Source organism: Sinocyclocheilus anshuiensis, unplaced genomic scaffold, assembly GCF_001515605.1.
Source record: "Sinocyclocheilus anshuiensis isolate Anshui unplaced genomic scaffold, SAMN03320099.WGS_v1.1 scaffold458, whole genome shotgun sequence".
Classification (NCBI taxonomy): domain Eukaryota; kingdom Metazoa; phylum Chordata; class Actinopteri; order Cypriniformes; family Cyprinidae; genus Sinocyclocheilus; species Sinocyclocheilus anshuiensis.
This window is the reverse complement of record NW_015542338.1, coordinates 124,999-139,366: the sequence shown is the minus strand read 5'-3', so window position 1 is coordinate 139,366 and position 14,368 is coordinate 124,999. Positions and strand designations below refer to the sequence as shown.

Sequence of the window (14,368 nt, the reverse complement as noted above, 5' to 3'; positions counted from 1 at the left end):
TGTGATTGGCAGCACTCGGCGCCTGGTCGGGAAATGTCATGCCCCTTATCATTAGCCGCCTGCTAGCTTTAGTGTAAATATTGCATAAAAATCAAATCAATTTGAGTGCCATTTAAACCAGGATGATTGTAACCACTCTAAGTTCGTCTGCCTTGGGAAAGCTAGCGTGTCTCCGACAGAGTGATAACACTCACTGCATTCTCTAGTGCAGCTCAACCAGGTCTCGTTCCATTCGTCGATATTTATGATATCAAAAATCTCGGAAAATATGCGTTGTAGTCCAAACGAGTCATTCGTTGTAGTAAAAAATATCTATATATAATATATAAAATATCTCCTTTTGAAGTGAACTTTGAGCTTTGTAACTTTGCAGATCTTTTTTATGCTCAAACAGCAACATTACAGACTAACTAAAGTTGAAAAAGTGAAAAAGCATAATAGGACCCCTTTAAACAATTAGATACAAAACAGCATCATGCATGTATGTATAGTTTAATACAAAGGACCGAAAAACAATCACAGGGTACTTTCTTCATTTAAAAACTTGATGTGGTAGGATGGGGGAAAACCGCCATAAAGTCTTCAGACATGTTTTTTAAAAGTGTAACCTGCATTAATTTTACATGGCTTTCTAAACATGGAGCTCTCTTGTGCGAGATGCGAGGGCAACGGTGATAGATGTCCCCCTAGAAAATGCCATAAATATGCGTTCTGTGTGAACGGCTTGGTTTTGGTTTTGACGTAAACAACATTATCTCCACATGTTCTCTTTTTCTGCAATTTTTTGAATGAACAACATAGCAGCGCCGTATCTAGTGGCTTCAACTGGATAGACTAACAAAAGCATTAAAATGCGAATGAAAACGAGGTCGAGAGAAACTGTCTGTTCAAGTTCAATCGTATTGTCTGTTCAAGTCTGAAAACGGTAAAGTGAAGTAGGTAAAAGAATTAAGTCTGAACCATTATATTCAACCCTCCAGAGCAGTGCAGGGGATTGTGGGAAATCTTAGCGTAGATCAGCACACACTTACCGAGCAGCTGTCCCTCAGTGCGTCAAACTTGCGTTGGATCTCATCTCTGTGGGCCTGCAGAAGGACACACACATGATGTGAATGTGTATCATACAGATATATCTGCTCGAAAGCTCAAAATTCAGTTTCTCAAGCCCATTTTACACCCTCTCTCTGACCTGAACAATTAAACAGCCTGTTTTTGGTTATCGTTGCGTTGGTAATCTCGCTCAGCAGCCTCTCCCAATAATATATCTACTGTAGTATAAATGGTAAAACTCAGTTCAGTTCACAGCAGTATGTAGTATGCAGTATGCCAGGGTTTCTCAAACTGGGGTTAGTGCAGTTCATGAGCTAATGAAAAGCTAACAATTAATTAAATCATAAAAATTTAAAATTTAAATAAATATTTGTAAATAAAAACCAAATAAAACATAAGATATAAATAATACATTTAGTGTTTACTTTTATATAATATATATTTATACAATAAACATTTTATTTGTTTACCTGCATGTCATGTAACCCAGTATTATTTTAGAATCACTGATGTCCTATTAACATTTTTCTTTTTTTTTTTACATTTTCATTTTAATTTTAGTTAAAGTTTTAGTAATTTTGGTGTGTTTTGTCTTTTTTTTTTTTTTTATTAGTTATATATACACACACTACCGGTCAAAAGTTTGGGATCAGTAAGACTTGTAATGTTTTTTAAAGAAGTCTCTTCTGCTCATCAAGGCTGCATTTATTTGATCAAAAATACAGAAAAAAACAGTAATCTTGCAAAATGTTATTACAATATAAAATAATGATTTCTATTTTAATATCCTTTAAAATATTATTTATTTCTGTGATGCAAAGCTGAATTTCCATCATCATTACTCCAGTATAAAGTGTCACATGATGCTTCAGAAATCATTCTAATATGCTGATTTATTATTAGAATTATCAACAGCTGTGCTGCCAAATATTTTTTTTAATATTTTACTTTTTTCAGGATTCTTTGATGAATAAAAAGTTAAAAAGAACAGCGTTTATTCAAAATATAAATCTTTTCTAACAATATAAATCTTTGCTATCACTTCTTAACAATTTAACACATCCTTGCTGAATAAAAGTTTGAATTTCTTTCAAAAAAAGAAAGAATAAAAATTTACTGACCCCAAACTTTTGACCGGTAGTGTATGTATATTTTACAATAATACCCCTGATGTGACCATTAACCAGCATCAGAGAACCATGCACATATGTTGTTAAATTACTGAAATAATAACTTTTAAGGCCATATTTCAGCTCAAAGTGTTTGTGACTGGCTGTAGTGTGCAGTGTGTGCTCTGCATGCGTCTCACTCTCAGCGCAGTGATCTCCTCCTCGGCTTCGGCTGTCGTCTCCTCCAGCTCGGTCTTGGCCTGCTGTAGCTGACTCTCGAGCGCGTGTCGCGCCGCCTGCAGGCTGCTGATCTGAGACTCTCTCTCCTGCAGTGAGAGAGTGAGCTCCGTCACCTGACGCTTGATCTCCAGCTTCTGCTCCTCGTGCTCCAGACCCATCTGAAACACACACACACAGCTCTGCTCGATCATGTGCGTTTAACAACATCACTACGATAGTTTCGTGTCTCTCACATCACAACACGCATTTGATCTTCACACATCATTCCTCACAATCAGTAACTCTAAGACCAGCTTCTTCAACAGGTCTGTAAGTCTTCTAGGATCCCATCTTCTAACATTCATACTTAACCAGTAATCCTCACATTCGACGCTAGTGATGCGCCAATATTTTGCCAATTTTTTATTGATTTTATTGAAGTGAGATCTTTTAGTCTGTGTTTATTTGTTGATGCATGAACAAATCTTCACTAAACATTATTTGTAGTGCAACTGCCATGTAATATTCGCAATAAGCTTTGATATTTGTTGACCACAAAACCAGTCTTAAATTGCACGGGGATATTTGTAGCAATACCAAGTATTATTTTATGTAGAAAATGTGCTTATGTGAAGTCTGAACACATGGTTCATCATCTAATTCAAGTTTCACTGCCTTGTACTGCAGGATATCCTTTAAAACATTCATCAACATCAACATCAAACATTATATATTTATGGTAGATATTTTGTAAATTTCCTACCATAAATATATAAAACCTTAATTTTTGATTAGTAATATGCATTGCTAAGAACTTCATTTGGACAACTTTAAAGATGATTTTCTAAATAGTTAGATTTTTTTGCACCCTCAGATTCCAGATTTTCAAATAGTTGTATCTCGGCCAAATATTGTCCTATCCTAACAAACCATACATCAATGGAAAGCTTATTTTCCAGGGTCCAGGATCACATATATTCCGTCTTGATGGATCTACTCTCACCTCTCTGAGTCTGGTCTCCAGCTCCAGAATGCGGCTCTTCCTGCTCTGCTCCTGCTGGCTCATCTTCTCCAGATGTTCCTCCAGTTTGGCATTCTGAGCTTCTAGTTTCCCCGCCTGCGACTCCAGGTAAAACTTCTGCTGCCGCAGCTCCGAGATCATCTCCTCCTGAGCTTTCCTGAGAAAAACACCAGCACACGCTGAGGTCTACAGACGTGATTCATTACCTCTCAGAGTGTTCGATGCCTTGTTTTCCAGTAAAAGGAGTGAATTAGATTTCTCCTTCAATAAGCTCATTTCAGAAGCCTCCTGAGAATCATTGGAGAATCATCTCCTGGGTGGCGTTTCTCAAAACCGCTAAATTGTTTTTGTTTGGCTAAATTGCAAGCACTCCTATTCCTCCGTCGCTCATCAACACTTGATTTATAAATTGAACGATACAGCAGAGATGCTCAGATTGAACATTTATTACAAGCTAAATGCTTCCCCAGATTGTCGTTTGCAGATCTACAATAACAAGTATTTAAATATCCTCTGGATAAACACATATTTATTCTAATATGACCTAAAACTACATATAACCGCAGCTACTAACACCCAAAAATCCCATTCATTTCTTCCATAGAGGAGCTTTTAAAAGACAGGCCTACTGTGAGCTACGAGGTTTTTAATCGATGGTTTAGGCCAGGGGTGTCCAAACTCAGTCCTGGAGGGCTGGTGTCCTGCAGAGTTTAGCTCCAGCTTGCCTCAACACACCTGCCTTCAAGTTTCTAGTATGCCTAGTAAGAGCTTGATTAGCTGGTTCAGGTGTGTTTAATTGGGGTTGGAGCTAAACTCTGCAGGACACCGGCCCTCCAGGACCGAGTTTGGACATCCCTGGTTTAGGCTTTGCTGAAACCATCAGCTTACATTATTTTCAACTTATTTTTTAAATAAGCAATTTATATTTTAATTTCACTTTTTAAATAAGCGGAATTCCATGTGAAAAAAAAAAAATTGCACTACCTATGATTCTGCACGATTTGTTGGTTTTGATTCTCTGATTCGTGGAGAAACAACTCTTGAGCTCCACCCACTCCCATGAAGCACTAAACTAAATGTTGCACAATTTTTATTTACATTTAAATCAACAGTTTTATCTGCAATTTCTTCAAATGGCTGATTCATTCCAAAACGAATGAACGGATCATTGATTCGTTCAAAACTTCTGATTCATTCAGTAACAAAGCTTTGTTTAGAACTATTTTCGTCGTGAAATAGAGCAAAAACAGGCAATAGTGTGTCTAAAACTTAACTCACGATACTATAAAATCAATAATTAATTTGCAGTCATACTGATATTCGGTCAAAACAGCACTCTTGCTTGTGTGATGTTGTTTAACAATATTATATATAATAAATGAGACAAAAACTCATACAGAGGCATTTCTGCCTCCATATCCATACTCGTCTCACACCCCTAATTCTACTCTTTAAAGGGATATTTCACTGGAAAATAAATAAAAATTCTGTCATTAATTACTCACCCTCGTGTCGTTCCAAACCCGTAAGATCTTCGTTCCTCTTCTGAACACAAATAAAGATATTTCTGATGAAATCCGAGAGCTTTCTGACCCTGCATAGACAGCAACGCAACTGAAACATTCAATGCCCAGAAAGGTAGCAAGAACATGGTTACAATAGACCATGTGACATCAGTGGTTCAACCCTACCGAACATGACAGGACAACACAGACCGCAGGGGAAGCCGAGAAGGCACCCTGCACCGTGACAGGTAATAACTAAGCAAAAATTGATTAATTTTGACAAAAGGGCAACAGTTGTAGTAGAATTACTTACCAAACACTATGAATTAGAACAAATAGCAAGCTGTTTATTTACTTAATTTGCTAAAAGGAATAGCAATGATGGATGGAAATGTTAGTTACAACATGTGGGTAAGAGTGCAAGAGTAAGCACATGTTACAGGCCATCATGCTAAAAGAATTAAATAATACCACAAATGTCAGCATAATTTCAGCAGTCAGTTACAGTAACCATAGTTAAAGCACATTATTTAAATGTTTTTAATATTCAGTAATGTGAATTGTCAGGAAATACCTCTGAGAGTAGATCAAGAGTGCCAAGTATTATTTTATGTAGAAAATGTGCTTATGTGAAGTCTGAACACATGGTTCATCATCTAATTCAAGTTTCACTGCCTTGTACTGCAGGATATCCTTTAAAACATTCATCAACATCAACATCAAACATTATATATTTATGGTAGATATTTTGTAAATTTCCTACCATAAATATATAAAACCTTAATTTTTGATTAGTAATATGCATTGCTAAGAACTTCATTTGGACAACTTTAAAGATGATTTTCTAAATAGTTAGATTTTTTTGCACCCTCAGATTCCAGATTTTCAAATAGTTGTATCTCGGCCAAATATTGTCCTATCCTAACAAACCATACATCAATGGAAAGCTTATTTTCCAGGGTCCAGGATCACATATATTCCGTCTTGATGGATCTACTCTCACCTCTCTGAGTCTGGTCTCCAGCTCCAGAATGCGGCTCTTCCTGCTCTGCTCCTGCTGGCTCATCTTCTCCAGATGTTCCTCCAGTTTGGCATTCTGAGCTTCCAGTTTTCCCGCCTGCGACTCCAGGTAAAACTTCTGCTGCCGCAGCTCCGAGATCATCTCCTCCTGAGCTTTCCTGAGAAAAACACCAGCACACGCTGAGGTCTACAGACGTGATTCATTACCTCTCAGAGTGTTCGATGCCTTGTTTTCCAGTAAAAGGAGTGAATTAGATTTCTCCTTCAATAAGCTCATTTCAGAAGCCTCCTGAGAATCATTGGAGAATCATCTCCTGGGTGGCGTTTCTCAAAACCGCTAAATTGTTTTTGTTTGGCTAAATTGCAAGCACTCCTATTCCTCCGTCGCTCATCAACACTTGATTTATAAATTGAACGATACAGCAGAGATGCTCAGATTGAACATTTATTACAAGCTAAATGCTTCCCCAGATTGTCGTTTGCAGATCTACAATAACAAGTATTTAAATATCCTCTGGATAAACACATATTTATTCTAATATGACCTAAAACTACATATAACCGCAGCTACTAACACCCAAAAATCCCATTCATTTCTTCCATAGAGGAGCTTTTAAAAGACAGGCCTACTGTGAGCTACGAGGTTTTTAATCGATGGTTTAGGCCAGGGGTGTCCAAACTCAGTCCTGGAGGGCTGGTGTCCTGCAGAGTTTAGCTCCAGCTTGCCTCAACACACCTGCCTTCAAGTTTCTAGTATGCCTAGTAAGAGCTTGATTAGCTGGTTCAGGTGTGTTTAATTGGGGTTGGAGCTAAACTCTGCAGGACACCGGCCCTCCAGGACCGAGTTTGGACATCCCTGGTTTAGGCTTTGCTGAAACCATCAGCTTACATTATTTTCAACTTATTTTTTAAATAAGCAATTTATATTTTAATTTCACTTTTTAAATAAGCGGAATTCCATGTGAAAAAAAAAAAATTGCACTACCTATGATTCTGCACGATTTGTTGGTTTTGATTCTCTGATTCGTGGAGAAACAACTCTTGAGCTCCACCCACTCCCATGAAGCACTAAACTAAATGTTGCACAATTTTTATTTACATTTAAATCAACAGTTTTATCTGCAATTTCTTCAAATGGCTGATTCATTCCAAAACGAATGAACGGATCATTGATTCGTTCAAAACTTCTGATTCATTCAGTAACAAAGCTTTGTTTAGAACTATTTTCGTCGTGAAATAGAGCAAAAACAGGCAATAGTGTGTCTAAAACTTAACTCACGATACTATAAAATCAATAATTAATTTGCAGTCATACTGATATTCGGTCAAAACAGCACTCTTGCTTGTGTGATGTTGTTTAACAATATTATATATAATAAATGAGACAAAAACTCATACAGAGGCATTTCTGCCTCCATATCCATACTCGTCTCACACCCCTAATTCTACTCTTTAAAGGGATATTTCACTGGAAAATAAATAAAAATTCTGTCATTAATTACTCACCCTCGTGTCGTTCCAAACCCGTAAGATCTTCGTTCCTCTTCTGAACACAAATAAAGATATTTCTGATGAAATCCGAGAGCTTTCTGACCCTGCATAGACAGCAACGCAACTGAAACATTCAATGCCCAGAAAGGTAGCAAGAACATGGTTACAATAGTCCATGTGACATCAGTGGTTCAACCGTAATGCTATGAAGCTACGAGAATACTTTTTGTGCTCAAAGAAAACAAAAATGACGACTTTATTCAACAATTTCTTCTCTTCCGTCTCAGACTTTGACGCCGTGGTACTTTCCTGAACGCGCGGCAAAGACTGACAGTAGTGTTCATTTCGTTAACGAAAAGTATTCGACGAGCTTTTCTCCCATGACTAAGACGAGATGAAAATAAGGTCAATAAACGATAACTGTGACTATATCAACATGCAATATCATCGATGATAAAAGAAGAGACTAAAAATGTATTTAAACAAAATAAAAACTATACCAAAATTTATTTTAATTTTCATTGAAAAAAAGCAGACAAAAACATTTTAATGTTAAAATATTTTTTGTTTGTTTTTGCCAGTTTTCATTATGTAGACAGAGAGAGTGCATATCTAAATATTAAATAGCCTATAATAAATCAGTACACAAGATGAGGTCAAATAAAGTTCACATTCTATTGATTTGCACTTATCGGTGAAAGTGCAATACCTGAAATGTAAAAATTAATTTTTCAAATGGCAACAATCTTTTCGATTATAATTTTGAGCAAAAAATACATTTTTTTTTAATCAGTTTAACTATTTTATAGCATGACGGAAATGTGACGAACAGTTTTCAATGACTAAAACTAGACTAAAATGCTCAGACGTTTAGACAACTAAAACTTGACTAAACAAAAACAGGACAAGGTTGACTAAATACGATATTATAAATGGATAGTTCCTCGATTCTGAGCCGCGTTGAAGCTGTTGTAAATTACTCTACAAACCAGAGCCGTTGAGAAACAGTTGCGATAGTTTAATAAATATAGCCTACATATATTTAGCTCTACTCTAGTTGCTGTAAAGAGTTTTACTGGTCATAGTAGCTTATTTATTTATTTTGTTTTGCATTTTATATCAAACACTCAATGTTTATAAGTTTAGCTTTTTTTAAATGTTGAATTTAAAAAGATTAATTACTCATATCCCAGTATTATTTGATGACATTTATGTAAGAAGACAAAGTTAATGTTAAAAAAGGCCAACAAATACAGAATTTAACCCAATAAAAAAATTTAAATAACATTTAAAAAAAAAACACAAGGCAACCAACTGCATTCAGGGAAACTCTTTCTTGTATTCCTTTAATGGGCAGTAAGGCAAACAAACTGCATTCAGGGAAACTCTTTCTTGTATTCCTTTAATGGGCAGTCTTCACTGAAACTCACTCAACTTCCTACAAGGAGAAAAAGATTGCAGAAAGACTAAAAACTTAAAAATATGACAACTAGCATCTGGTTATGATCACTATTAAGGTGTTTCTCTAACGTTATCTAACTGCAAATATAGCATAACTGCCTATTATCTAAAACTAAACATTAACTATAACGCGTTTCATAAAATACAACTACTGTCCAGATTTCCGAGAGGTAAATTAATGCGTGAACTACATTGTTTGGTGGAAGAATACTAGCTGTTATAAATTCACTGTAAACCACGGCTTCACGGGGCTTATTGCTTTTATAACTAAAAAGTACATCTGACACCAGGACTAAAACTAAGACTAAATTAAAAATGGCTGACAAAATTAACACTAACTGACAGGGAAGAGAAGAACTTGCTGAATAAATTAGTTATTTTTGTTTTCTGTTGCGGTCTATGCAGGATCAGAAAGCGCTTGGATTTCATCAAAAACGAAGGTCTTGCGGGTTTGGAACGACATGAGGGAGAGTAATTAATGACCGAATTTTCATTTTTGGGTGAGCTATCCCTTTAAATGCCACTGAGTTGATTAAAGTTTATCAAATTAATCTAAACTCGTTCAAATAATCAGTCACATGTTTTTCTACTAATCCCCCATCAGGCAGTTTAACTAGCTTCACCAGAGAGAACGTTTTTCTAGTGGAGCGAATGGTCCTCCAGCAAACATCTGGAAACTCGAGCTGGTCTGAACTGGACCAGTTTCTGGTTTCTGACATCGTGTTTCAGACTCTTACATGTTTTTCTGTGTGTAAATGCTGCTGTTGGCCGCCAGTTTATTGGCTTCAGAGAGTTCAGCGATCCGCTGCTCCAGACTCTTCATCTTATTGTCCATGGCGTTGATGGTCTGTAAAGAGAAACGCACAAAATCCAGCATCAGGACGCAGATTTACTCATAAATGTTAGTCGACCATCAGCGTGAGCAGAAGAGGCTGGGAAACATTATTTGCTGCAAATTACACACCTGACTTTTAATAACAGGACATCATAAGAGCCAAGAGCTGAGTTTGAATAAACAGCAAATGAAATCAAAATAACTTTAAGGATGCCAGTGATAAACTCTTCATAATGCAGACTCTTTATTTGCTAGCTCGAGCTACACTAGTGTTACTTGAGTATGTAAATGTTGAAAATTGAAAATTATATTAAAAGTGACATATCATGAAAATCTGACTTTTCCAGGCAGCGCGATAAACATGATAATCAGAAACAAAACAGATGTTTTTAGCAGGTTCGAGCTGTAATGGCGCAGCTCTATTCTGGAAAAGGGGGCGGGGAGCAGCAGCTCATTTGCATTTAAAGAGACAGGCACGAAAAACAGCGTGTTCCTGCTTCCACTCAAAATAGGCATTTTCAAAATGATATGATAAATGATCTGTGGAGTATTTTGAGCTGAAACCTCACAGACACATTTTGGGGACACCAGAGACTTATATTACATATTGTAAAAAGGGGCATAATATGTCTCCTTTAAACATCCCTGCGGTTTCACACGCTAAGCATGTGAGTCTGCGATCAGCCAAAAGATAGAGGACGGTAATCTAGTTAGCTAAAGTTTAACAATTTAACTGGATCGAGGGCTGAAAAGCTTGAAAATGATAGGAGTGAATCTCACAAAACATTCTCAGGTCCCACTTCACCCCAAAATCAAATTGTTATCATAACAATAAAATATATAGCATTCATATAATATAATTTTTAAATCAGCATGTTTAAAACAAATACTACCATGATGTACAAATACCTAATCTAAACAATAAGATTTTTTTCATATTAAGAATGAGGTTTGTTTTGTCATACTTGATCCTGTTTTTTTTTTTTGGCTTTACTGTGTCTGGCAATGTTTTAATGTTGTGGAGCTGTGATGTATTAAAGGTAATAAAAATATACAGTAGATTAGAGAAAAAAAAGGTTTGATCAACATATCAAATAATCACTTGAAATTAATAACACGTTTTTCAGTATTAAAAAAAAGAATGAGATTTGGTTTGGTTCAAATTACAGTAATAAAGAGTTAAATGTCTGGAAAATAATGTCATATCTTAAAATATGGTCATAAAATAGGCTTTATTTTCATGTTTTATGCAAAATATATAACCAATATATATATTATATAAGACGAGACACTCACAGCTTTCTGCTCACTGATGAGTTTGCATTTCTCCTGCACCTCTTCCTCATGTTGAGATCGTTTCTGCTCCAGACACTCTTTATCAGCCAGATCTGCTTTCATCTGAGCCTCCAGAACCTGCAGCACACACACACACACACACACACACACACACACACACAGGTGTCTTACATGCATATAATCATCAGGTGAGAGATCAACAGGTATATTCAGCTGCTGTGGAGTGATGGATTTTTGCTAACACAACAAGCTCACTAGCAGTCCATTAACTTTGATTTGATAAAAATGAGAATAAATTGATTGTTCTTGAATTACTAACTGATTGGCTACTGAGTCCTAATGTGAAACTCTTAATAACATGATGTTTCTGATGTTCAAACCGTTCCTCTGCTGCTGTTGTACAGATGTGCTCCTGTCACATCTTATTCACATGGTCACAAAACAGAAATGATGCTTGGAAAAACTCAAAATGTTTGGCATGATGGTAATGACATCAACATTGGGACACTGATTCTTTGTTATAGAATATTTGTCACACATAAACACCACATGCATTGAAAATGTGTTTTTCTAGTAAAAAGTGCAAAGCATTTTGAATGTAGGTCATTAGAAAAGTGGGAAAAGGTCATTAAAGAAACAAAACATTTTTATTATAGATATTATCTATACACCCTCATTCAAAAGTCTGCGGTCTAAGTTTTTTTTTAATGATTTTGAAAGAGTCTCTTCTGCTCACCAAGTCTGCATTTATATGATTAAATTACTGTCAAAATTGTGAAATATTATTACTATTTAAAATATCTGTCTTCTATGTGAATATCTGTTAAACTGTAATTATTTCTGTGATGTGCAGCTGTATTTTCAGCATCATTACTCCAGTCTTCAGTGTCACATGATCTTCAGAAATCATTCTAATATGCTGATTTGCTGCTCAAGAAACATCTCTGATTATCATCAATGTTGAAAACAGTCGTGCTGCAGAATATTTTTGTGGAAATGGTGATACATTTTATTTTTCAAGATTCACAGATGAATAGAAAGTTCAAAAGAACAGCATTTATTTGAAATAGAAATCTTTTGTAACATTAGAAATGCATTTAATGTCACTTTTGATCAATTTAATGCATCCTTGATGAATAAAAATATTAATTTCTTTAAAAAAAAATCTTTCTGACCCCAAACATTTGAACATTACTGTATTATTCAAAATGATGTTTTATTTAAAATATTTTTTATTCATTCAAAGTCATTTTAGGCATACATGAAATATATTAATGGTTGGTATTAATGAAGTGTATTAATGGTCGTTAATATTAAACATTTAAGTTATTATGAAGTTTACTGATGAGTATACAGAAAACAATCGATTTAAAAATAAATGTATAAAAATTTAACAAATCTAATTTTCTCAAACCCACATTATTATGAGCGTCTGTGCTTAACTCTACCTTGATTTTGTCCTCATAGAGTCGCTCTTTCTGGACCAGATGGGCTTCCATCCTCTGTGCTGTAGCCTGAGTCTCCCGCAAGTTTTCCTCGAGCTCCTAAAGACACACACACACACACACACACACACACACACACACACACACAGAGTCAAGAAACAAGCCGATCCAAACGCTTTCCAGCAGTAAAATCCCGTCACCAGGTGAAATGAACTTGCTTTGAGAAGTTGTGTGCTGGTCGACGAGACAGCATGAAGTTGTGTGTGATCCTCACTGAGAGGTGCAGAGGTGTGTGTGTGTGGCAGCAGATGGGACATCCTGTTAGTGTGTGTGTGTGTGTGTGTGTGTTCTGTCATATGCTAATCTGTAGGAAACCGAGGATGACAGTGCAAAGACAAACGTGAACAGAGACCTGTGTGTGTGTGTGTGTGTGTGTGTGTGTGTGTGTGTGTGTGTTACAGGTCAGCTGGTTAAGGAGGCGTGTTAGTGGTTTAATCTTTGCTAGTCTGATCCGTCTCTCTCACCAGTATCTTCTCAGCCATCTGTTGGATCTGTTGGGATTTGGTCTGGATGTCGTCTTTCAGTTTATTCTCTCGACGCTCCACCATCTCCAGACGCTTCACTTGGTTTTCCAAAGTCTTTCTGCCCTCCTGAACATAAGAGAGCAGTGATTTAACAATTATTACAGGCCCATTCCTGTCAAGAACTCTGTCAACTTCATATTACACACAAAATTCAATAAAAAAAAAATTATAATTGCATAATAAAAAAAAATGCTATTTGCATTGTGAAATTTTAATGACAATTAAACACATTTAACAACCAAATTCCCATTGCTGTAATTCAAATATTGATTAAAGTAAAATGCATCATGGTAGTATTTACTGTACTAATATACACCACTGATCAAAAGCTTGGGTTCACTAAGATTTATTTTTAAAGAAATGAATACTTTTATTAATTGAGGATGCATTAAATTGATCAAAACTGACAGTAAAGACATTTATAATGTTTTCAAAGACTTATGTTTCAAATAAATGCTGTTCTTTTGAACTTTCTGTTCATCTGTGAATCCTGAAAAATAAAATGTATCAGTTTAAACAAAAATATTGTGCAGCACAACTGTTTTCAACATTGATAATAATCAGAAATGTTTCTTGAGCAGCAAATCAGCATCTTAGAATGATTTCTGAAGATCATGTGACACTGAAGACTGGAGTAATGATGCTGAAAATACAGCTGCGCATCACAGAAATAAATTACAGTTTAACAGATATTCACATAGAAGACAGATATTTTAAATAGTAATAATATTTCATAATTTTTAATGCATTTTCGATCAAATAAATGCATCCTTGGTGAGCAGAAGAGACTTTTCAAAAACATTAAAAAAAGTATAGACCCCCAAACTTTTGAAAGTAGTAGTGTGTGCTTATTTAAATAAAAAGCATACACATTTTAGTATTTTATAATATAATATAATACAAATACTATTTAACTAGTGAAATCTAATAAGAATCATTATTGAGAACTATATGACAATTATTTAAAAAAAGCTAATTATCCAGGCATATTACAGTAATGAAAAATTGTCATGCAAATAAAGTAAATATAAATATTTTAATAGTCACAGAAACTGTCTTTATTTTCTTTATGCAACTTATTTTTTGGTGTGAACATTGATCCAGACATGTTCCACTCCTCTAGTAGTGATAAACAATTATTTCAATCAGCTGATAACTGTCAACAGAAGAATAAACTCTCTTCTGTCAGTCCCACAATCCACCAGCAGCCTGCACGATGCACATTATCTGTCTGTCTCCTGTGTTTGAGTGAATGTCAGCCATTGTGAACTCATATCGGTGAGCCGGCGTACCTCAGTCTCACACACACACACTCTCTCACACACACACACT

At 35.6% G+C, this 14,368-nt stretch overlaps 1 protein-coding gene across 1 annotated transcript in view; it reads right to left on the bottom strand.

Moving 5' to 3' along the window:
* LOC107691162 (citron Rho-interacting kinase-like) overlaps positions 1-14,368 on the bottom strand; it is a 108,911-nt gene that overhangs the window by 36,964 nt on the left and 57,579 nt on the right. The window contains exons 14-20 of the mRNA XM_016489648.1: positions 12,977-13,102; positions 12,456-12,551; positions 11,008-11,124; positions 9,614-9,723; positions 5,908-6,082; positions 2,360-2,557; positions 1,032-1,085 (exon numbers count right to left, since the gene is read on the bottom strand). Coding sequence (XP_016345134.1) covers positions 1,032-1,085; positions 2,360-2,557; positions 5,908-6,082; positions 9,614-9,723; positions 11,008-11,124; positions 12,456-12,551; positions 12,977-13,102 — 876 coding nt within the window. The remainder of the gene's footprint in view (positions 1-1,031; positions 1,086-2,359; positions 2,558-5,907; positions 6,083-9,613; positions 9,724-11,007; positions 11,125-12,455; positions 12,552-12,976; positions 13,103-14,368) is intronic.